This window comes from Plectropomus leopardus, chromosome 1, assembly GCF_026936395.1.
Source record: "Plectropomus leopardus strain MGB_pleo_1.0 chromosome 1, ASM2693639v1, whole genome shotgun sequence".
NCBI lineage: Eukaryota > Metazoa > Chordata > Actinopteri > Perciformes > Serranidae > Plectropomus > Plectropomus leopardus.
This window is the reverse complement of record NC_142176.1, coordinates 2,579,929-2,605,775: the sequence shown is the minus strand read 5'-3', so window position 1 is coordinate 2,605,775 and position 25,847 is coordinate 2,579,929. Positions and strand designations below refer to the sequence as shown.

General features: G+C 41.1%; 1 protein-coding gene across 1 annotated transcript; it reads left to right on the top strand.

The window, feature by feature from the left end:
- Positions 1-18,695: 18,695 nt before the first annotated feature.
- Positions 18,696-23,576, top strand: fgf3 (fibroblast growth factor 3). The gene is made up of 3 exons (XM_042483790.2): positions 18,696-19,230; positions 20,075-20,178; positions 21,133-23,576. The coding sequence occupies exons 1-3, from the start codon at positions 18,987-18,989 to the stop codon at positions 21,514-21,516; spliced, it is 732 nt and encodes a 243-aa protein (XP_042339724.2). The 5' UTR covers positions 18,696-18,986; the 3' UTR covers positions 21,517-23,576.
- The last annotated feature ends 2,271 nt before the right edge of the window (positions 23,577-25,847 follow it).

The following is a 25,847-nucleotide window of genomic DNA, read 5'->3' as shown; positions in this document are numbered from 1 at the left end:
ATTAACAGTTAATGAGATCGACAACTGATATTTGGAGCCGATATGCATTTATGATAAAAAATCTTTCTGTCAATATTTAGAATTTGGAGTAAAACAAACTCCAACACAATACTTTGTTTAAATGCCTTTAGCAAACCTTTAATCAAAACTGAAACTTTCAACATCAAATACAGCAATTTCCCTGCAACCTTTTTATAAAGTCAAGAGAAAATTGAAATAAAGACTGAATAAACAAAAATAGCCCCCTGAGATTTTAAGAAGTAAAAGTTTCTCCCATGCTGACACTTTATTTGCATTTTTCAATTTTTTTATTTATTTATTTATTTTTTTTTGGCGATCATTATGATAAAATGCCGATAGTTGGCCAGGCCCATAACACAACTACAGATGAATAAGTCTGAGACGTGAGTGTGTGTGTTGATGCTTTTGTTGTGTGGCCCAGAGGAAAAGCAGAGGAAGAGTTTCACACAGAGCAGAGGAAGAGAAGGACTGAACGGGGAGGCTGAGATGAGGGAACACACACACACATGCACACACACACACAAACACACACACATGCACACGTTGCACTTTGAAACTGGTGTCAGCGCGGCGTGGCACTGTGAATCGCCTCGGGCCTTAAAACAGTCTTCCCCCTAATCACACACACAAATGAGCGCACACACATGCACACACACATGCACACGGGCAGTTTGTGTCTGGTCAGTCTAATCACTCAGAGGAAGTAGTCAGGAAGATCTGGTGCACATAGCTGCCCTGTGAAAGCAGTGATTGGCCTGCACACACACACACACACACACACACACACACACACACACACACACACACACACACACACACACACACACAGAGTGTAGCACCGGTAGCATGGCCGTGCCTTTGACCTGGTTCCCTGTATTTAGAGCCTTTGATTTCCTGACTCCACTTATTGTTCTGGTCCCAACCATGTCAACCATTCATGTCCCACCCTACGCCTGCTTTACTCTCTCCCTTTACCTGCTCGGAGCGAGCGAGCCGGGGCCGGAGAGAGAGAGAGAGAGAGAGAGAGAGATGGAGAGAGTATGAATGACATGCTGAACGGGGGGTGTTGTGCTGCATTGACACATAAAACCAGGGTTTCTCAGTTTTCAGATGTCTCATTGAAGGCTCCGTCCGCTTTGATATTTTAAGTAGGTATCACAACAAAAGGGCCAACAAATGGCAGGAGCGGTGCTGGAGGACTATTGCTGCAGCTAATGGAGAAGGTAGTGTGTGGTGCATGGGCAGGGGAGGAGGAGAGCTGCCTCCTCAGGGACAGGTAAGGTTACCTGCTGAGGGACACTCGTGTACTCCCCTTCCTCCTGTTTCTGCCAGTAAACAGGAGAAATCACTGCACAGTTTGAGCTGCACTCTTTTGCATCTTGTTACCCGGTTCAGACCTTTTAGTTTGTCTCTGTGGAGTCCTCCCTGAACATAATGCTGCAGAAACCTTTGTAGAACTGCAGTTTTTGGGTGATGCACCGGCTGTAATAGTCATACGTGTTAGCACAGTGCATAAATATACTCTACTTGGTGAATCCAAACCCAATTGCACCAAAAAATGTTGGCATTGTACATTTCTGCAGTCCACGGATGCATTACATTTGGACAATTTTATGTAGTAAATATGTTGAAAATGTATGTTTCAACAAAGTTGTGGTAAATATGTGCTTTGGTTCAGACCAAAACTACCTGGTTATGGTTAGGAAAAGATAACGTTTGGCTAAACAATAATAAACAGACGCTTTCTGTGGACCATCCCGGCTGGAGTAACAGAGACGGGTCAGTAAAAAACACCATGAACCATGAACCATGTTCCCCTAATCCTGACCATCCGTGGGGATGTGGACACGCGGACACTGAAAAAGCTTGTTTTATAGCTTTTGAATCCAACATTTCATTTGTAAGACAAAGAGTGTGTTATTTCTGACTTTAAAAAGTAATGTTTGTTTTCAAAAGCTGTTAGATTGAGTGAGGAAATGGCACTTTGTACATTTTAAAATCCTGCTCTGGGCTCAGCCTCTCGACTTAAGGGACACGTTAGCTTTGTAGCTTTGGATGGCTTATAAGAAATGTCAAAGTGTCGATATGGGAAACAAAATGCAGATCATGTAAAGGAGCGTTGGAGTGTGGTGATAGTGCTTAACAGTCTAAAGAAAGCAATTATCGGGGAAATCTGCATCACTCAGTGGAAACGCAGTCATCTTGCAACTGTGTTTTATTGACATTTCAAAAATATCGGTAAATTTTTGCATAAATCTTCAATGGAAACCCGTCTAGTGTGTGTGTGTGTGTGTGTGTGTGTGTGTGTGTGTGTGTGTGTGTGTGTGTGTGTGTGTGTGTGTGTGTGTGTGTGTGTGTGTGTGTGTGTGTGTGTGTCTGAGACGGACTTCCACCAACTGAAATAAGATTTTACCCATTTTAATAGTAAAAAAGACAAACATTCAAAAGTCCTGTTCACATGTGGGAGTTTGGGCAGCAATTACTCTATATGCTGAATGAATACTGATACTCCAAATCAAGTACTCGAGTACTCCAAAGCTTTAATATCATCATTGTAACTCGTGACATGACAGCAGCTCCTCCTCAAAGTCTGCTGTTGCTACGAAGTCTGTAAACAGGAAGTGCCTCCTGTTTATTGGGGAATAATAAGCATTATAGTGTCACACCTTCTCACTTAGGTATGTAGCTCACCGAGCACACACACACACACACACACACACACATCCACACACACACACACACACACACACACAGGTCTGCTTTTCATTAGATGGCCCACCATGCTGCACGGTTCGTGTAGACCTTGTTAACATGACTGTGGCTTCTGTCTGCTAACAAATCTCTGTGATCATCTCGGACCATATTCACCCAAAAACACACACACACATTGTCAAGTCCTTCACCTTAGTGTGTGTGGAAGAAAATCTCTCACACTTACACACACACACACAGAGTCAGAACAAAAGCAGTGGTTTTCAGACATCTGCCTTTCCAATTTGGATCACTTGGTTTTTGTTAGTGGTTTTTTTAATTTTGTTCGCTCTGATCAGTTAAAGGTGAAGCAAAGTCTCTTCACTGGAATTTGCTTTTGGCAATGAAGTCCATACAGTTGAAAAAAAAGCTCATTTTTTATATAGTGCTACGAGGACTATAATTTTGGTAGTATTTTTGCAGAGCAGTATCCCTAAAGGTTCATGTTTGACGTATCTGTAACGCACAATTTACGACCAGTGCCAACATTCAAGGTACAAGGTGGATTTATTAGTCATTTTTTAACATAGTTTAAAAACTGATATTACAATTTGTCCTTGATCCTGCTACATTTTTGGAGTTGAAGGAGGAGTTGATTAAAATCTGCAGCTACTATGAAACTTCCATCCAGTTGCTCAGGCATGTTGCTGCTGATGGCATCATTCAATTCCCACAGTGCATTTTTTGAATTAGCATCAGAGTGTTGCATCCTGTCAGCTCTGAACAAGGTCCACCCACCCAGTGCAACAGCTTTATCTGGGATGTTAGGGGTTAACCATGTCTCTGTGACGATGTGTGCAGAGCAGTCTCTGATTTCCCGTTGGTGAGTGAGTCTCAATCACATCTCATCCACTTTTTTCTCCTGTGACCAGACAGCCAGAAGAAGGCATGGTAGACGAACAACTCTCGGTCCAAGTCGGGTCAGTCTCGCCCTGATGCCAGCTCTCCTCCCTCTCTTCAGCTTTCTGTTTCGTTTCTCCCCTCTGGTCTGACTGGACGCTCCATTCTGGATGCTGCATTCAGTCCAAACCCCACACTTTTCCCAAGTGCTGCTCTATCGTAGAAAAGTCGTTCGTCAGCAGAAGGTGAAATATAAAATTATAGCAAAAAAGTAGCAAGGATTTAAAGAGCTACTGGCAGCTGCATCTACATGCGTTGCAGCCATCATAGAAGGTGACGTTGTTATTGCGTTAAACTCTTAACTCTGCCTTCCTGGTTTTGATTTTTGAATATTAATTATCTTGTTTTGAATGAAACGTTATTGAAACTGTCACTGGACAAACCAGTTGGTTGTGTTTATGTTTAGTGTGAGCATCCAAGTTGTGACTGGTTGTGTATAAAAGTTGTACGTGACATTACTTTGGATGACGTTTGTATATTAGTGGACTGTTGGATCTCGGAGCTGCAGTTTGGTGCTTCACAATTTTGGGTGACAATATTTGCTCTTAACACATCTCTCAGAATGAGATATTCGCAGAGGGATCTGCTCTGCTTGTGTTTTGCTTTCTGGCCTTTAATATGACGTCCTGCTATCTGCCCAAAAGTCAATAAATAAATAGGTAAAATTCAATTAAAAACCAAATAAAAAAGGTAGTTCTTGAGTTTGCTCTTAAAAATATCAACCCCTTTTGCTGTCCTCAGTTAAGGGACAGTTCTGGAAAAGGGACACGTAAGTTTGAGAGTTAAGGGTGAAGAAACTGTAAGTGACCTTTTCTGAACTTTATAACAAACAATTTGCAAAACATGAAATGAAAACTATGACTGTTCCTTGTTTCACAGGTAACGTGTATTTCTAAGAAGAAAAAGTTGTCTGATTGACCTTAATGGTGCAGTTTAAAAAGCATCGTGAAGCTATCAGCAGGCATATAAACCCAAACTGCTCGGACTCTCGATGCGATTAGTTCTCTCTGTATTCAGACGCAGGTTTTCTCCCACGCTGCCTCCCTCCTCTCTGCACACTCATTGTTCCTCCCTCTCCGCCCAGCTCCTCTGAATCCCCCTCAGCCTCACCATCACTGGCCTCAAACTCCCTGACGCACCTCCTCCTCAACCTGTTCTCCCTTACCAGAACTCCCCCAACCACCCCTCCCATCCCAGAAATCACAAAGTGAAGTTAGAAGTCTTTTAAGGGCAAAACTACAGCATACAGGTGGATACGGTGTTGGACTAAGGTCAGGTTTACACAAGAACTGCCCTGCTAAAAATGGAGTAGTTTTTGTGTTGCTTTTTTTTTTTTAAATCCACTTTCATATGATAACATTGTGAAAATTATCCTCATTTACATGGATCTGCAAAAACAACCACAAACACTGTGGTGTGCATGCCAGGCCAGTAGTTGGTGGTGTTTCTTTGTAATAATGATAATAATAAACTTTATTTGTATAGCACCTTTCATGACAGAAGTGAAGCCCAACGTGCTTTAAAAAAGACATGCACCGAGTGCTTCACATAAAAAGACATAATAAAACACGCATGTAAAGTAAAATCAGAATAGAAAGCACAGAATGCATCTTAACATGGATAAAATCCACTTGATAATACCAGTAAAAGTGAGATAAAACAAGGATAAAAATTGAATGCACAGAATGAGATGGAAAATAAAAATAAAATGTGAACCCACTGACATTATTAATAAAAATAAGGCTGAAAATAGTGTAGAAATGCAGAAAACAATTAAGGAAAATACAACATTTAAAGAAGTGCAGCAGTGCGTATCTGCGAAGCAGAATGCAAAGCAGTTCAGTCGGCGCCAGTTAAAGGCTAAAGTGAAGAGATACGTTTTTAGTTCAGTGGCCTCTCTGGCAACTATAGGCAAGAACTGTTAACATGTAAACGGCCCCTAATACTGGCTCTTAAATATCATAAATAGTGATCATCAGTCAGTGATCACAGCCACAGAACAACAACTAGAAATCTGCAATGACGCCTGACACCCTTCTTATATTTAATTCAAAGGTTCAGTTGACATTTGAACAAGTAGTTAAAAGATGATAAAAGTAGTTTTTTAAAATATAAATTTAGCCCAGTCTTTAGAAGAAAGTATTTTCTTTCTGCATTTCTGCAAACCATGGATATGTGTGTAGGTTTTTCATGTAATGTATGAGCATTTTTAAAGTGACGTAGCATATGGACTGACTTTGTCATCAGGAGGGGGAGGGGCCGGTGTGACACCGAGGAGAGCGGCTGCCAAGCGGCAGAGCACTGCCAGAGACCAAAAAACGTAACACCTGTTGTGTTTTAGCAAGTCACTGCTGTGTTTCCATCAGCTTTTTAGACACCAAGCATGTGTTTTCTCTGACCCATCTTTTTTAGTGGGTATAGTGGCAGAAAAAGCATTTTTTTCACAGCAACATTGATGTTTTTTCCTGCCAGGACTGTGCAACAAATGCAAACCACTTTTTAAGACCAGCAAACAACAAAACTGGTTGTGTTTTGGCAAACCTTTATGACGTTTCCACTTTCACATTTGTGGTACCAAACTTGGCTGTTGTGACAACAAACTGTGCAGTGTTTAAGCCACCAAACCTATTTTTTTCTCTGGCTTGTCCCTGTTTTTCAAGACGCTTTTGTGCCACCAAACATGGTTGTTTTAAGCCAAAACATGACTTTTTTTCCTCACCATCACCACGTGGTTTTTGTGGTTGAACCTAACTACACTGTTACCACACTGCTGTCGAAAACATGAGTACTGTGTTTCTTGGTAGGCAAAGCAAGCACTTCATCATGTAACTGCTGTCTTTTACAGATTTTGGTATAAAAAGCGTTGACACGTGTGGTCTGAGATTGTCGCTGGAAGCTGCCTCTTGTTCTGGGTTTTGCTCCATCATCATCACATTGTGGTCAGAAGAGGAGTGGTTCCTCCAGGAAGCTGGAAACCAGTAGACGAGTTGGAAAAAATGTAGAAGTTGCAAATGCTGTGAGGTACAAACTAAATTGCTGGCTTAAAAATCTACTTGCTCAGCTCAGTTTATTTTTAAAAAAGGAACATTAAAAATACTTGTTCCTTAGAAAAAAGACTTTACTTTTATTTGTAGCAAGTTACCACCCACCCCTGTTGGTGCGACTCACCCCTGCATGCATGCAGGTGAGAAAGAAGCTTTGGCCAACAGAGAGAGCGCAGAGAGGCATTAACATAGCTGCAGCATGTCAGCTGAAAGACAAAAGCAAACACATCGCTCCCTCGAGTGCCTTCAAGACAGACGTCTGTCATCAGGAGAACTAGCTCACTGAGTGATCGCAGCCTCGCTCTGACAGGCTGCAAGAAACCTCAAGTGGCGAGAAAACCTGAAGGAAAACACACACTGGCTCTACTGGTCACTCCTCTGCTGATTCAAGCCCGCCGGTCTCCAACGTTCACAACCTGCTGCATCTAATTCTTTTACGCTCACCGTGGATGGTAGTTTGAATCACTGTGAAGTGAAATGTGGTTAAAACCACTTCATCTGTCTTCTGCTCATACCCCTTACCTAAAATTAGCGCCTGCGTGCAGGTTTTTCAAACACGGGTAAACCTTCCAAATTTTAGGCGATGGGTTGTATTCCCACTGCCAGTGAACACACCATTGCAGCACATGAGGCTGCCTTCTTTCTGTCAGCTTTTGTGTGTGTGTTTGGGTTGTTTTGTTGGTGTGTCCGTGCGACATCACAGACAGGCAGGAGAACAGGTAAACAGCAGGAACAGAGTTCTTTAAAAACTTTTCAGGGGTTTGTTCTCCTTTTTTATATCTTTCTAATTCAGTCTCTCTTTCAAACTCGGTGCAGACTAACTTGGAATAATGTTTGTGCGCAGCTTAGGGGGAGACGGAGGGTAATTAAGGAACAGCACGTCACTGCATCTCACCAGTTACGGAGCTGAAATTACCGTGTTCACCCGGGTGTTGAGTTCCCATCAATCCCAATCGGAGCTAGAGGCGATAAATACCCGTGACTATTGCAGAGTCCATTTGCAGCTTTATTGGGTAGAACAGGCTTCAGTGCGAAAGGGGTCGAGAGAAGGGACAACACGCAGCAAAGGGCCTGGGTCAGACGTGAACCTGCGACCGCTGCAGCGAGGACGTAGCCTTTGTACATCCAGTGCCTGCTCTACCAAATGAGCTACAGAGCGCCCCATTTCTGTCTGTTTTTCTCAAAGGAAATCGACTTTGAAACAAAAAGCCTGATGTTAGAATTACAAGACTAACTTCTGACCGAGCTCCAAATTCTCCATGCAACACCCTGTTTCCAAAAAACACTGTAGCGTCCTGTCGTCTAACACAGCAGTGCTGTTGGTTCAAGTGTAATCCACAATGCTTTGCTAACTACAGTACAAATACACTACTTAACTGACGGAGATTGGCTGTAAATGAGCAGCAGTTGCTTACAGTGTAACTGTTTGACAACAGTAACCACAGTGTGTTTGAGCTCAGCATCACAGAGAGACACTAAAAGGTGCCCTGTGTGTTGATTTTTCTGTCACGTGCACTTGGCACATCAAAGTCAAAGGAGTCTTTTTGTGAGGAAAAAGACAAACAGGTTTGCCGTGAATTCATCTTGGTTTAAACTGATTCTCATGCAGAAAAGAGGAAACATGAGTGAGAAGACGAATGCTAAAAGAGCCGCAGAAGACGGACGAAAATAACAACCTCTGTAATGTTTTTGTCCCTTTCTCTTTCTTACACGCTTTCTCTTTCTCGCTACTCTCTCTCTCGTTCTCGCACTGTCACTCTTTGTCTCTCATTCACTCGCTCTCCCTCTGTAACCAGATAGGTCTGTCCTATACTCCTACAGCTCTTTGATTGTTAGCTGCAGGTTTCAGATGCCTGCAGAGCGGCTGCACCTTCCAACAGGCAAATGATTGTGGAGGGATGAAACTCTAGAGGCCATCAATGGCTGTGATAGACACACACACACACACACACACACACACACACACACACACACACACACACACACACACACACACACACACACACACACACACAAATACTTTTCACATACAGGCAACACGCACACAGTAATGCATATACACACATTCATTAAACATACGCGCATAAACACCATTTACACACACACTAACATGCATAGAAAATACAAATGTGAATATACCTAGAAACCTGCACACACAAACATGCAAGTATTTGATACACACACACACACACACACTAGAAAAAATAGTATTCACATACAAGTAACAGACACATGCACATACACATATTTATTAAACATACAAGCATAATTAATTTTGTGGTAATTTTCCCTTGATTTTTGTGATTGTACTGTAGGATACATAAAAGCCCTCATTTTCTGTCCATTTAAATCCTGTTAATCGATATTTTTATCCACTTAGATGTGCTGCAGCCTTTACTGTCCAGCCAGGAACAAAGTTGATCAAAGAAGTTTTGCCGTGCTTCAGTCAAAAACACGCTCATCTTGATAATTATACAGATCGCTATTAAAAAAAATCCAGTTAAACACGGAATAGATTGAAGATTCGTGGCAGTTTTTTAGTTGAAAACATATCCATCTTAACAATTATACAGATAAATGATAAATAACTCAGTTATGAATGAAATAGACGTGTAGGATGTTTTAATTGTGTTTTTGTTGAATACAGTGCTGTATGAGAACAGTGTAACAGGATTACAGTATAATGTTAGCACACTGTAGTTTGTAGGACTTTAGAAAGGTAGCCTTCATGTGACCCCGTGAATCATGTGACCCACACCTTGTAGAGTTTCCTACATGTTTTGTTTTGGGGGTTTTTAACAGGGTCACCCCCTCACCAAAGTTACTCAGTATGTCCAGAAACAGAGTGGGCAGAATTAGATTATGGAGAGCACTTCTTCCTGTCATGTTTAAATACAAATGCACAATAATCTAATGTTGTTATGTGAATATCACATGTTGTAATGTGGTCAAAATAATAATAATAATAATTCCTCTGACAGGAAACCAAAAGTAAATGGTAAATCGATAGACTGAAGTCATTTATCATTTTTATTCATTTGAACTAATAAAATAAAAACCTGAAATGGAAATGCCACTCCATCATAACTTGTTTTTAAATTGACAAAGTATAAATGCATAAAACATCAACCCTAAGAGGAAGTATTTTCCTTATTTTGCACAATGAATGACTATTACATTGAAAAGCATTGAAATTCATGTCTCCATCTGCTGGTGCGCCATCATTGTAAGAGTTTGCATGAAATGATTTTAATTACAGAAGAGACTTAAAGATCAGTTAAGTCAGGTTAAAATCGATACATCGGTAATTTGACAAATGAGTTGTTGCTTATCAGATATCAGTGAAAAATCCAACATCGAGCACTCCCAGAACAGTTTCCGCTTACGAGATTGTGAATTCCACAACAGGTGGGCGCTCATATGAGCTCCTCTCATATTCTTAGTATTATTCGAGAGATATTCGGGTTCAGGACTCGGGTTCAAGCCTTGCGTCTCGTGTTAGATGCAGGTCATTTAAAGGGCGCTTCACTTCTGCAGTGCGCCATCCTGATGTCGGCGGTAACAGCCGTATGAGCGCAGTGCAAAGTAAGAGCGGTGAGTTAGCCAGAGGGATACACACACGCACGAACATGCGCGTGTGGTCAGACCGGCTCACCACAAGAAACCACAGAGAAGCTCAGATTGCAGCACACACAGAGCGAGCTCGCCGCCTGCTCAGCGCGCCATTACTCCACTAAATCTAAAAAGTTTACGGCTTTATTTCCCAAACCTCTGACCAAGTGCTGTACGGTGCCTTAGCATACAAACATTAATCAAGCCTTGGTTACTTTTAGGATGTTGTAAGAAAATATATGAAATACACTGACGGTAAAAATAATACTCAATATAAAAATAATTTTTTTGATTTTTTAAAAAAAATTTTGTTGGTTTTATTTATGTTTATTTTTTTAATGAGATTTAAGCAAGAATTGAAAAGACAACATTAGCCAGCAGCTACTGACGTGCAGATTTAATGCTAAAAATGATCTGTACACAAAATGCTGTGCTCTGTTGTACTGGAATTACAAAGGTAGTTTCTAATTAATTTATGATTTTTAATTTTTTTTTGCTGTAAAGGAACAGATTTTACAGGACAAACATTCAGTATGATACAGTGATACGCAAGTATTTAAACCTTTGAGCAGAAAGACAGTGAGCAGCTCAGTGAGAAATCTGACACACATGAAATTAGCAGATTTAGAAAATTGTTTTTTTTTTAACTGGGAAAATAAGGGAAAAAACTATAACAAAAAAGCTAGATTTATAATTGTTAAGATTACATATTTAAAATGTTACTTATTTGTTTTCTTTTGCTTTGCTTTTTGTTTGATTTTTTCTAATTTTTAGGTAATTTTCTTGTACTTTTTACAATTTTTTAGATTTTTTTTTGTTAATTTTTTCTTGCATTGCACATTGCCTTCTCATTTTTTTAAAGAAACCAAGCTAATTTTCTCAGGTTTCAAAGGGTCAACAAAGTGATGCAAGCAACACAGACAAACTCATTTTGTTTATCTGAGAAAAGCTGAAATCTTTAAATCAGATGAATTTCTACTTTTTTTTGTCTTTGCTGTGTCCTTTTTGTTATCTGCTCCTGAGCGTCTTTCTCACCAGATGTCACAATGAGGTTTTTAATGATACTGTCCGGCTGAATTATTCAAAACTGTGACTTTTAGTTGTATTTACAAGCTTTGGAAGCACCATTAACTAAACCAACATGCCGATATTGGAGTCTGAACTTGGCTGCGCAGAGAGAAAAGAGAGAGAGAGGCAGAATAAAATAGTTGCCAATTTGTTTGCTGTGTGCTGGAACTGTACGAGACTTCTTTCTGAAGCGCCTGACAAGCAGGTGAGATCAAAGTCAGGGGGACAAAAGAGGCTCAGCAGCGATTTGTCAGGAGACGAGAGGCAGCGGCTGGGTTCAGCCCTCTGATCACCGCCTCACCAAAGAAATCTGCCCATGAGAAAAAGTACAGCAGAAAGGGTTCAAAGGTCATTTTGATTTGCTCTGGATTACTGGTACCTCCTTTTTCCTCTGCTAAAAGGGGGGGCCAAGAAAAGGACCTGGCTAATAACCTTTGTATTATTGCAGAAAAGAAACCCTTTTGTGCCAAGAGGGGTTTTTTGGGGTGGTGGCGGGGAGGGCGGGGAGAATTTTTGGGAGGTCAATTAAAAAAGGAGCCCTGAAATTCTTGCTTTCATTCATGGCTGGAGGAGAGAAAAAAAGGAAAGTTAAAATGTATGCTTTTGGGTTTTGTCTCGGAGCACTCCATGTGGCTCGGTTTGGATTCATTTGTCAAGTGGATGATGGCAAAAGGAATGGTTTAAAATATTTCAGTTGGGTAAATAATCAGGAATTGGCCGAGCTTTTCTCGAAAACTCAGGTGTGAATGCGTCCAAAACGAGGACTCGCTGGGACCTGATAACTGCGGCCGCATCGGGAGGTGGTCAGGAATGCAAGTGTGCAGTGTAATGTGAACTCGAATGGCTCCCCAGCCACACTGAAGGACCAATTAGTCAACTTTGTATTGTGTAGATAGCAGAACAAAGCACCCCAAACACAGTTGATTTGCCTCTGCCAAAAAACTCGGACAAGAAGTCTGTACCCGAGCCGAGGCATCAAACAGCTGCTGCAGCCACTCCGCGGCCGAGCACAAACGTGCATTTCTTCTGTTTGGCCCAGGCTGAAGTTTCCCCACATTCAGAAGTGAGCAGGGACGCGAAATTCAATACAAGTGATCTCTCAAGATGCATTTGAGATGTCCTCTGATGCCCGAACCCTGACCCGGCCTCATTTGTGACGTTAGCACTCTGTACATTAATGCTGCCTTCAGGTGCATTCAAAAGCTCTGGTCAGAAAAAAGCATCAAACATTAACACTAGAAGGAAAACGTTGTTTTGCTGGGGCTGATGTTTTACCAAAACTTAAAATGCACATCTGGTTTGTAGCTGATGTTTAATTCATTTATGAGCTCGCCTGTCAGGCTTTATAGTGAAGAGTTTGCCTGCTTGCTACAGCTGATAGATGCATATACTAAAATGTGCAACTACTTAAAGTAAATGAGAACTGCTAGGAAAAAAACATAAGAAAATCTATCATTTTTTTACCGTCAATGGTTGGCACTGTTTAGATGCTTTCTGATTTTTCTGCTGCCCTGAAACGTCACGCAAACCTCAACTCAGCAACCAACACGTTACACGTCACTCCGAACTCGGTCAGTCGGCTGCGACCTTCCACATCAACCTACAACATTTTAGTTATCCTTGCCACGTCGACCTATGACGTTCCAGGATGCATGTCATGGGATGATGCAGACCGTCACCGTCATGTAAACAACTGTCACGGTGGTCGGGATCAGGCACAAAAGTCACAGATCGTTAGGTTTAGGCAAAAGAGGCACATGGTAAGGTGTAGAAAACACACGCAGGAAGTGGATTCCAGACTGCTGCACCAACATCAGTTGTTAATGTTAGTCATTCACCTCCCCACGCGCCAACTCATCAAGTGCATCCTTGCTCCTTATTTTACCTGGTTACCCAACCCGTTCTCACTCCGAACTCAAAACGTTATAGATTGACGTGGAAGGTCACTGACCGACCGTCACCATATGACGACTTCGGCGTGAGACCGTTTCGCAGTTACTCACGTATCATCGAAATTTCCCAATTTCCCACTCGAAATTGCGACTCTGGAGGGTCGATCATGTGCTCGTAACCCGTAAATACAATATTTCTGAGAAGCAGATGAAGGCAGCATGAAACCATTTCAGCCAGCAGTCTGATTCAGTTCAGTTCGGTTCATTTCTTTTGCATTTCAATCTTATAAAGTTGTGATTGGTAGCTATATAACTGTTCCTTACTGTCCCCATTTTTTGTCACCCCTGTTTTTGTCACCCCTGTTTTCTGAAACAGACACATTTGCAGAGGTGAAAGTGACTTCTCTAGACTTCTACAGACAACTTTGTGTTAGTTTCAGCTTTAATCAGACTTTGGATGAATTATTTAGAAACACCAGGACGCATCGCTCCGTGTCTCATCCAGCCGCTCGCGCTGAGCTCTCATTATTATCACCAGGGGCAGATGTAATGTTTTGGGGGCCCGGGGCCACAAGCACATGAGCTTATTTTCAGCCTTTCTCTAACTGGGAATGTTGGCAGGCTGTTGGCAGCTATAGGAGAAGTAGGCCGACTCAAAAGTTTTTAATTCCTGAGGAAAATGATAAATAGCACAGAAGTTTGACAGAAGTTGAAGTCAGAGTCCTGCAGTCAGGAGAGGTTGGCCTTTTATCAGCACAATGTGCTTAAATTTACCTGAAGTTTGTTTAAGATGGAGCTTTTCATTTTTATATAATGCTGGAAAGTTTAATAAATAATAATAAATCATATGTTTATTACACTCCAACACACCATGGTCACATGAAACTGTGTCAGTGAACTGTGAGGGCAAAAAACAAACCACAAAAAAAGAGCAAAAATGTTCAGTTAATGGTGATATTGATTTTATGTATGAGGCTCGGACCTTTGCGGGGAGGAAATTTTAGTAACTGGACCTCTTTGAATTTTAGTAGAATAGGTCCTCCAGCTGGTGACGCCTGTTCTACAGTATATTTGTCATGTTCAATGTCTGACAGAAAATAAATATTTAAACCAAAATTAACCTTATGATATCTTCATATCTCACTTAGGAGTCAAAGGAACCTTTAAGCTTGACAGAAATAGTGATTTGATGTATATTGTGATATATATCAATATCAACTGATATGAAAAAAGTATTGTGATAAGACTTTATTCCTTATCGCTCAGCCCTAATGACAATATTGACCACTTGTTTTTATTGTCTCTCTTGAATGACATACACTTTCGTAACGAGTTGATCGATAAATTATGCTTGCTGTAACTGTTTGTTTTTTTTGTGTGTGAACTCCTTGCTTATCACAGTCACCTGGAGAACAATCGTCTTTTCTTTGTCTCATTAGAAATAAAACAGCTTCTCGTTTGGAGATTACTAAATTCTAATAATTTTCTCTTTTTGTTTGTTTTTAGGTCTTCAAAAGTGGTCTGCAGCTTGGCAGGTCTTTCATGAAGGTATCATATCATTCACCATCTCCTCCTCCTGATGACGAAGTCGGCTCATAGTAAGTCGCCTTAGAAATGTTGCGTGTGAAACCTGCAAATGTAACTTATTTGTTGTTTGTAGAAATGCACAATGTCAACATTGTCTTCTGGCAGCTGGCTGGGGTCCCCCTGGGGTCTTATCTGGGTCCCCTATTCACAATATCAACTTTCATTGTTATGCAGATGATACGCAAGTGTATGTCCCTTTAAAGCAGCAGGAAGATTCAAAAATAAGACACGCGCATCTCGTAGTGGGTGCTGGATCCAAGATAAACCAAGATGTGAAACGATAGAGGTCCGCACACCGGGGAGCTCCCCTTAAAGGATTTAATTCTGCGAAATAAGTGACATTTCATACATTACTTATTTCACAGAATAAAATCCTTTAATAGGATCTCCTCGGTGTGTGGACCTCTATCGTTTCAGCTTTAAAGCAGCAGCCCATACACGTTTATAGTATTGTAGGACATTTCTAGGGTTTTAAGACGTAATTTGGATTTTAGGATATTTCTACGATTTGAATACATTTCTAGGATTTTAGGACATTTTTGAATTTTTGGACATTTCTCAGATTTCACAACGATTCTCAGATTTTAGGACACTTCTAGGAATTTCTAGGAATTGACAATGTTTTGGGGGATTTTAGGGAGATTTCTAGGATTTTTGGAGGTTTATAGGATTTCATGCCATTTCTCAGATTTTAGGACATTTCTTAGATTTTAGGATATTTCTAGGATTTTTGGAGGTTTATAGGATTTCATGCCATTTCTCAGATTTTAGGACATTTCTTAGATTTTAGGATATTTCTCAGATTTTAGGACATTTCTACAATTTTAGGACTATTCTAGGATTTCAGAACATTTCTAGGATTTTAGGATGTTTCTCGGATATCAGGGCGTTTGTAGGTTTTTGAGACATTTGTTGGATTTTAGGACATTTTAGAATTATCGGACATTTCTAGGACTTTAAGAAGGTTCTAATATTTTGTTCCTTGGACATATTTTGTAGATTATAACCTTTTTTCAGTTGTAAAGCAATTTTTATGTACTGTATAAACAAAGTCATGATTACTATTATTATTATTATTTTTATTTTTATTTTTATTTTAATGGTTGTTGCTGTTGTTATTATTATTATTACTATTACTATTAGGAATTTTATTCACAGATATTAAATTGGCTACAGGATATTTTATGTGCTTATGTCCTGCTTCAGGAGGTGGAAATGGAACTTTCAATTATTTTTATAAATTAGCTTTTGAGGCATAAAAAACAATTATTTTGGAATTCGTTTCTGTGTTATTTAAACATTATTAAACATAATATATGGCTGCTGTGGCGATGTTGGATTAAACGCTGGTCTCAAACATTTTAATATGTCCCGCATTAAGAAGACATCTGTGAGAGCAAGAAAATACCTCTGAAGATGAAACCCACTGCTGAAAATACACAGATTGGACTTTTCCACTAAGGTTTGTGTGGAAACGTAGAGAGTCCCGTGTTACGTACGGAGGTCGCACATGGGGTTAACCCTAACCCTGCAGCCAAATGCATCTGAGTATAAAACCTGAAGCTCGGTTTCAGCTCATTTTAACCTCCAAAATTAAAAACAACAACAGATTTATCCTGATGTGAAGAGTGTGTGTGCGAGCGTGTGTGCATCACAAATTGAGAGCGCTTGCTCTGCTTATTGCTGGGATGCTTTGTGGGCGGCGTGGAGGGGAGCGTAATTAAAATAGTTTCTGAGAGAAACAGCATACCACATCTGAGGTTCCACCCTCTTCCAGCATTTAACCACATCAAGAGCGTCTCACTTAGAAATGGCCACCAGAACAACCGCTGATACACACGGTCCGGCTCATGTTTTCGGTGTGTTGTCTGACTCGCGAGGGGTCTCGGAGGCTTAACGTGCACACATTTTGTAATTAAAAGAGAGCTGCCTTTTCTCTGATCATCGGGGTAAATAAAATGACAGAGGCCGCTCGTCGGGTGATGTATGGGAGGGGAAGACAAATTAACCGTCGACTCTCTGGGGGATTCTCAGCAGAGGCCTTCGTAGCAGCGGTGGAGCAGCGCCAAAGGGCAGAGAGATTTGTAGATGATGGTGCTAATTACCAGAATGCAAACCATAATGCGACCAAGATGGAAGCAATTTAGGCAGTAGTCATTTAGCCTGCTGCTCTTCCGCCCACCGGCTGCTGCCTAGCCAGAGCCGGGGCATTAGGATGGGAAAAGTCTGGGGCGATGTATTGCTCGGGTGGAGGATAAAGAATTAAGGAGCACATGGAGAGCGGTGACAGACCGTTCATTTGTCTTTTTTTCTTAATTTAACTTAAATGACCCTTAGCATTAGCGGGCAGTGCTTACAGGTCAGGCGGAGGAAGCAGCATCTAAATACTTTTGAGAACAAAGAAGGAACTTTTTTTTAGAAACGAGGTTTGACCGACTCGCAGTGACGGTTCGTCACCACCTCTGGATCAACTCTTACACCTTTTTCCACCGAATTAGTTCTTGAGCCGTTTCCGTTCAGGACTCGTGGAACCGTGGTGCTATCTAGAAAACCAGCCCACGTTTCCACCAGTTTTGAGTGGAACCAGTGCGATCAGGGATGAGTCATCAGCGGAGGGCGTTGCACAGTTTTCTGATGACGAGCAAGTAGCTCAAAACGTCACCTCGGTGGTAATTGAATTAAATATTGTCGGGAGCAAAGTCTTTGTTTTTTCTTCTCCTGTATTATCGCTCATCTAGGAGCTAGTTTTTGTCATCTGGATGTGCGAACTTTTGTGAACTTGTTAATTTAAGACGTATTTAAGATTTTAGGACATTTCTAGGATTTTAGGACATTTTTAGAATGTCCATACATATCTAGGATTATAGGGTGTTTCTAGGATTTTAGGACATTTTTAAGATTTTAGAATGATTCTAGGATTTTAGGGCATTTCTAGGATTACAGAACATTTCTAGGATTTTAGGATGTTTCTAGGTTTTTAAGACAGCATTTTAGGGCATTTCTCAGATTTTAGGACATTTGTTGGATTTTTTAATGTTTCTACAATTTAAGGACCTTTCTAGGTTTTTAAGACATTTCTAGGATTTCTGGACAGCTTTCAGATTTAGGATATTAGGATGTTCAAAGGTTTTTAGGACGTTTTTAGGATTATAAGACATTTCTAGGATTTAAGGAGAGTTCAAGATTTATGACATTCCTTGGATTTTAGGACATTTCTCGGATTTTACTACATTTCTAGGATTGAGGGACGTTTCTAGGATTTTAGGACATGAGGGTCTTAGCTAGGACCTCTTTCGGGGGTTGTGGGGGATCCTCCAAAGACAATTTTTTTGATAAACAAGCTCTATTTTGACACTGTTTTATGCACCATATTGCACATTTGTATTGTGAGAAAATGGTTGGGGGGCCATCTGGCTGTAAGTTGAGTTTCACTGCTTTAGGGAGTGGACCACCTGAAAGTCAAAATTCTTAACCTCTTAAAATGTCCCAGATTTTGGGTGAATTAAATTCTCAAGTGTGAGAGAAATGAGAGTAAAGGCCTTAGTTTGTGTGGCTTAAATGCCTGAATTCAACAGAAAAAATCATGCCGAAGGTGTTTTAAAGGTTAAGGCGCTTAAGGATTTCTCAAACATCCAGCAACAGTCCTCACCTGTTGCAGAGCTCGCGGCAGGCTCAGCCCGCCTGTATAATTTGGGATGTCTAATTGCTCTTTCAGGATATTTCAGCAGAGGAGTTCAGAGCAGAGCTGTTCCGCACTCAGCCACTGTGTAATTTTATCCACGTCTCTCACTTCACACAGGGCTGATACCTTTTGCCTCCCCCTTTCCTTTGTATCAATTGGTCGGAGTTCAGCCTATTGTCGCCACAAGCTTCTTTTATATGTGCGCTCCGTCTGCGCGCAGCCTCTCAGTCTGATCCGCAGGAGGGATTTCCAGCAGCAGTCAGAGGCGCGGAGCGGGACCCTGCCTGCACCTCCGCTGCTGTGTCTCACGGATGTGCGCGAGGCTGGAGCTCTCGAGCGTTGGGGCCCCGACACTTTAATGGGACCCCGAGAGCCGCGCAGGACTTCTCCTTTTTCTCGCCACAGTTCGCGCTCCACGGCCATGCCACAATGCTGGTGATTCCTCTGCTGGTGTTGCTGAGCCTGTTGGATCCCGTTTGTCCCCGGGCTCGCTGCGCCCCGGGACAGGCTTGCGACCCCCGGCAGCGGAGGGACGCCGGGGGCCGCGGAGGAGTGTACGAGCACCTCGGAGGAGCGCCGCGACGCAGGAAACTCTACTGCGCGACTAAATATCATTTACAAATTCATCCGAATGGGAAAATAGACGGATCGCTGGAGGAAAACAACCCATATAGTAAGTATTTCATCACATTTTACGCACAGAAAACTGTTGGAAAAACTATTAACTACTAACTAAACTATTATTATAATAACTTGTGCGTCAGTTTGGCACAATCCAGTTTTTTTAGTTTGACTTTTAAATGTTGGGTCAGATTGTTTTTATCAAAATGCAGATTTGTGAATGAAGTGAAACACGTCATATTCAAGTCAATCAAGTACGTTTGAAAACATTTAAAATAGGCCGTCTTTATAGGCCTATTATATTAGTTAGTTAGTTATTTGTTTATTTTGATCAATTTTAGTAATTTTCGATATGATTAATCTATCAGAGTTTCACTGTCACTTACTCAACGAAGCGTGCGTGTGTGTGCACGCGCTGTGTGTGTGTGTGTGTGTGTGTGTGTGTGTGTGTGTGTGTGTGTGTGTGTGTGTGTGTCACAGCGAAGCTGCCGACATGCAGGTTAATCTCTATTAGTCCATAAGTATCAGCCAAAGTATTAACATCCCGGCGGGACAAAGGCGCTGTCCTAACGGATGTATTTATCTAATCAGCGGCCATTAGAGCCTCTCTGCGGCAGCTCAATGGGCCATTGACTAATCAAGCACTGATTAAAACAGCCAATAAACACACTGAATGGGGCAAACAAAACCGGAAATTAAGTCCTTTATTGTGAATGTGACAAAGGTTTGTGTGTTTGTTTGTTTAGTGTAAATTTGCTCCTCTTGTTTTTTAATTGATTTCCATTTTACAACATTTACCGGAGAATAGAAAGATCTGTTGAAGGATTTTGAATCATGATGAAAGTCAAACATCATTTAGATGCTGTGTGATTAACTGTTATGTTTTTGGGTTGCAGGCATCATGGAGATCACGGCGGTGGATGTGGGAGTTGTGGCCATTAAAGGGCTTTTCTCGGGCAGATATTTGGCCATGAACGATAAAGGCCGGCTGTACGCCTCGGTGAGTAAAGATGTCATCTCATCATCACGTGTGCTCTTTAACACATGCAGCATGTTTGACTCTGAGCAGGTTAAAGCAGCAAAAGTCAACTTACGGACCACGGGCCAAATTTGGCCCTCGATTGGGTGCTGAGTGGCCCCCCAACCTTCTTCTAATTCACAATAAAAATAAATTGATTTGGCGCCAGAGTGCATAAACAGCATCAAAATAGAGATTGTTTATCAAAACCATGCCAGTCCTAAAGTGTCCTAAATTAGAGAAAAGCCCCTAAAATCAGATAAACATCCTGAAATCTTAGAAACATCCTGGAATCCTTGATATGTCATAAAATCCTAGAAATGACCTTAATATCTCGAAATGTCCTGAAATCCCAGGGATGTCCTAAAATTCTAGAAACAGCCTAAGATCCTTTAAAAGTCCTGAAGTCCTTGAAATGTCCTAACATCCTGGAAACATCCTAAAGTCAGAGTAACGTCCTAGAGTCCAAGAAACGTCCTAAAATTGTGGAAGCGTCCTAAAATCCTAGAAAGGTCCTGGAATCGTAGAAACGTATTCAAATCCAGGAAATGCCCTAAAATCCGAGAAATGCCCTAACATCCTAAAACGTCCTAAAATTGGAGAAATGTCCTCAATCCCTGGAAACTAATCGCGGAAACACGTATGTGGCCGCTGGGACTGGCCCCTGGCCTCCTGTGGTTCTGCAGAAGTGGCCCTCAGGTGAAGCAGGTCTCCGGGTTAAAGGGTCACGTCTGACCAGCAGAAACGGTTTTGGACGTGCTGTAATGTTTACCTGCTGTGTTCATCTGACATGTATTTCATTATTTTCTGGCTGATTCGGAGTCTGACAGCAGACCGGAAACTCTCGGCGTCTCTGAGAGTTCGTGCTGTAAATCAGAACCATACGGCAAGCTGCGAAACAAATGTGCCTCACCGCTTCCTTCTTCCTCTCCCCAGGAAGTGTTCAACAAAGAGTGTGAGTTTGTGGAGCGGATCCACGAGTTGGGGTACAACACGTACGCGTCCCGCCACCACTCTACCGAGCAGCCGCTGCCACCAGGCGGCGGCAGCAGCAGCAAGCGGCGAGCCAGCGCCAAGCGGCAGTGGTACGTTTCCATTAACGGCAAAGGCCGGCCGCGGCGAGGCTTCAAAACCCGCAGTACGGACAAAGCCTCGCTCTTCCTGCCTCGGGTGCTTGGCAACAAGGACCATGAGATGGTGAGGCGGCTGAGAGACAGTCAGAGCTCGCACCATCATACGCACCACCACGGCGGCCGAGGGGACCGCCGCAGACGCCGGCATCGTGCAAGGAAAGGCCGGCGCCAGCGGGCAGATGATTGAGTGGACCTTTCGAGGCGATATCTGACCCTGCGGCCCTTTGACTCAACCAAACACGGACCCCTGATCTCGACACGTACGTGGCTCGATCGTAGCGGAGGATGAGTCCGGATGCTGCGCTGCTCTGGATGAGTTTTTTTGGTTGATGCACAGAAAACAAAATCTACAGAGGAAGTAAAGACAGAGCGTCACCGCGAGTGACATGTTCATCAAATCTACACTTTCAGGAGACTTTGACTCTCTCTCTCTCACACACACACACACACACACACACACACACACACACACACAAGCTTCTCTTTCTTTAAAACGCTACTGTCGTGTAAACCGACGTGTTAATATCGCTGAAAACTCCCATCTTCACTTGTAAAAAGCAAAAAATCATTCACAGCAGCTGATGTTGTAAATACAGTCTGCACTATGCATGTACAGAGACTTTTCTTTTGTCACAAACAAACAGTATATTCATCATATTCTGCTTACTGAAGTGCTACCAAACATGACGGCGAGTGAAGAGAGGACTTTAATCAGCAAAGCACTTTTTGTCAGATCCACATGAAGAGATGAGCTCGCTGTGTATTTTTGTTCCAATGTGATAGTCTACTGTCTGTAAGCTCAAAGATGGACTTTGTATATTTTTTACTAATGATATGAATATTTATTTGGTGCCTGTGTTGTAAGTTATTGATAATACTATTTCTGCATTTTACCAAAATGTTGCTGTTTGTCTCATAGTTCTCACTCACCAGCTGGTTCATAAAACACGATGGTACTGACCCGAGGACGCAGCCGACTCCTTTGTTTTTTACTTTTCTTTGATTTGTTTGGACAATTTTGTCTCGGAGAGCTTCGAATCGTAAAAAAAACAAAACCGCAATTTTACAAATTTAGAAAGTGCCAGCATCTCAAGAAGCATAATGCATCAAAAAGCCAAAAATCTGTTCTTTTTCCAGCTCATTTGTTCAGACTTTTCTTTGATTTGTTCGGACAAGTTTGTCTCGGAGAGCTTCGAATCAGAACAAATAAAACCACAATTTTACACATTTAAAAGTGTCAGCATCTGAAGAGACATCAGGCATCAAAAAGTCAAACATCCATTCTCGCTCTGGCTCATTTGTTCCAACTCTTGTTTGTTTTTAGCAGTTTGCAGTCCTCAAATCATAAACAAAAGGCAAGTTTACAGTTTTTTAAAGTGTGAGCATCTCGAGAAACATTATGCACCAAAAAGTCAAAAATTTGTTCTTGTTCTGGCTCATTTGTTCAGACTTTTCTTTGATTTATTCAGACAAGTTTGTCTTCAGAGAGCTTGAATCAGAACAAACAAACTGCACTTTTACTATTTCATTCAGTAAGCACTATCCTTTAAAAATTCAAAGGTCTGTTTTTGGTTTTTAAAGTTGAATGTACAGATTTTCTTTTCGATGAAGTCTCAGTTTCAGTTTTTGTTTCTTCTTTCTGTCGCAGCTCTTTGAAGGCAGCGCCGCCTCAAACACACAATGGCACTTTTCTTTTTTCTTTTTAACAAAAAGTGCAAAACAGCACAACTTTAACACAGACGTACTTCTTTTCTTTAATCGCATGCAGTTATTTGTTGTTTTTTATTAACTTTTGAAACCTGGGAAAACTTTCAAAAAAAACTACATGAAAATTTAAAAAAGGAAAAAAACAAAAAAGGGAAAATTGAAAAAAATGACCTGAAAAATATCTTAAAAATTATAACTATTATTAAAAATGAATAAATAATCACACTGATTAGAAATATAGTCCTCTGGAAATGTTACCCTAGCTTTAAAAAAAAAAAAATCCTGAATCTACTCATTTCTGGCAGTTTGCCTGTTGTTGTCGGGTTGCTCTTTGTCTTTTTTCCCATGTTTTTAAAAGAAATCAAATCAATTTTTTCAAAGGTTTAATACTTGTAAAAGGTGTCTGAATGCAACAAAAAAGTGATGTCAATGCAGGTTTCAAAGAGTTAATTCATCTGTTTCAAATGAATAGACCAGATTTAAACTGAATTAACTGTAAAATGCAGCTTTTATACTGAAATGATAAAGAATTTAGTCAAATCTATGAGTTCTTTTATTGTTTCTTACTATTAAAACACATGTAGAGTCTAAAAATGACTTGTGGGAACGGTTTCGATGTTCCCTGCTGTGTTTGCAGACTGCTGTGGTTATCGGTTTATTCAGAGTTATTCCCCCTCTCTCTCTTTCTGTCTCTATATTTGACATTATCCGTCTCTCGTTTGTTAAATCGCTGCACCTGTCTCTGCCGAACAGAAACAAATCACAACCGTCAAAAATCATCCGGAGCACGTTCGGACTCTTTTTGGACGTTCCGGTTTTGCCCTGCCTGGCTCCCATCTATAGGTAGCAGCATATAAAGCCTTGTCATTCTATACCTGCGGGCTGGGGAGGCTTCCTGGCCCGGACAATAGCTCCTCCCAAGGGGGGCCTGGGAAGCGATGCCGCCTGAGACTTTTGGGCTTTTTTTTGAAACGCCGACCAAAAGCCGCAGAGTCGATAAACAAGGCAGGCCCTCCTGAAAGCAGAAACTGTGTCATACCGAGTATAACACCTTGCTATGGCTCGTTATGAATGCCCAACTCTAAGATTACTCAACAGGAATGCAGGACTTCAGAGAGGTTAGGGCCCTTTGTGGCCCCTCTCCCTGCCCATCTGTTTCATTGAGCAACATTTATCTTCTGAATCTCTACGTGCTCTTTCTATCCGGGACATCCGCTAACGGATACGTCCCACTACGATTTATCAGCCGGGCGATAGAAACGACATCATCTGCAGTATTGATAGGAAAAAACTCTTTTTATTGTTTTCTCTGCTGTAAACAACAGTTTCGTATAAGAAAGAAAGCTTTTTGTGAGTTCCCAAAATCATTCTGAGCCTGTCATTCAGAGAGAGGGTCCTTTACTCAAACTGTCAGCAAACTGGGGATGAATTAGACACATTTTTGTCCCTCGAGGTGTTCCATAGAAAAGTCAAAACTCAGGGATAGCAAACTTGCTTGGGGCTTATTTTGCAAAATAACAAGAGGCCAGAAGCCAGCTGATGAACAATCGTTAATAATTAATATATAAATAATAAGCCCAGACATCAGTCAGGGGGTCCCGTCCTTCTCCTTTTAAATTAACAATCCATTTCAAGGATTTTAGGACATTTCTAGAATTTGGGACATTAGTAGGACTTCAGGACGTTTCTAGGATTTTAGGACATTTCTTGTATTTTTGAACATTTCTTGGATTGTGGGACGTTTCTAGGATTTAGGATGTTTTTAGGACTTCAGGACATTTAAAGAATTATAGGACAAAGGGCTTAACTGGGACCTCTGTCGGGGGTGTGGGGGATCCTCCAAAGGTACTTTTTAGAAATAAACAAGCTCTATTTCGATGCTGTTTTCAGCTTATTTTCATGGTTGGGTTAAAAGGTAGGGCTCCAAATGAGTGCTATGAGGCGCACGGGCACAGGGGGACTGTGAGTGTTAAAAACGTTAAAAAGTTCCTTCGTAAAATCCAGATCAGGTAATTAGAAGGCCATTGTAAAACCATAAAAAAAACTTAATGTTTTTAAATTAGATAAAAACGGAGGTTTGAGTGGGGCAGGGATCCAGGTGGGGCAGCAGGAGTTGCAGTTTTAATTAAAATTGTAAAAGCTCCCACAGTCTCTCACCTGGCTGTTAAAAAAGACACCTGTGGTGGGCTTTAATATGACAATCAATAAAAATATGTATTTGAATAATAAATAATGAATAAATAAATAATAAGTAGTTCATACTTAAACAGAAGGCTCTGGCTCGGGTTCAGGTTACGACGCAGCGTTCTTCTGAATACTCGAGTGGTGCGGCCACAAAGTGGATTCACTGTTTGTTTTGGTTAAAATTTCCTCTAAAAGGTTTTATATGATTAAAAAACTATTAAAATCCACTATAAAATAACAGGTGTTTAAATAAAAAAATAAAAAGATGCAATATAAAATATGTAGGGAAAAGTAGGAAAATTAAAGGTCGCGAAAGATTAAAAAAAACAAAGTAATTTTGGTTAGTAAGTTTTTACATTTTGGTAAAAAACAGAGTTTCAGAGAGCAGAGGTCTAGGGTTAGGGTTAGTGGGTTAGGGGGTTGATGGGTGACCCGGCACCTTATCAAGGGCCAGATTAGGTCCACGGGCCATAAATTGAGTATCACTGCTCTCTCAGAGCGTCTCTTATTAGGCTCCCTTTATGAAGGTTTACTAGTTGTAATTAATGGCTTTATAAAAAACAAATAAATAAATGGTTTATTAATGCTTTAAAGATCTGTTATAAAGCATTAAGACACAGTCTGTTG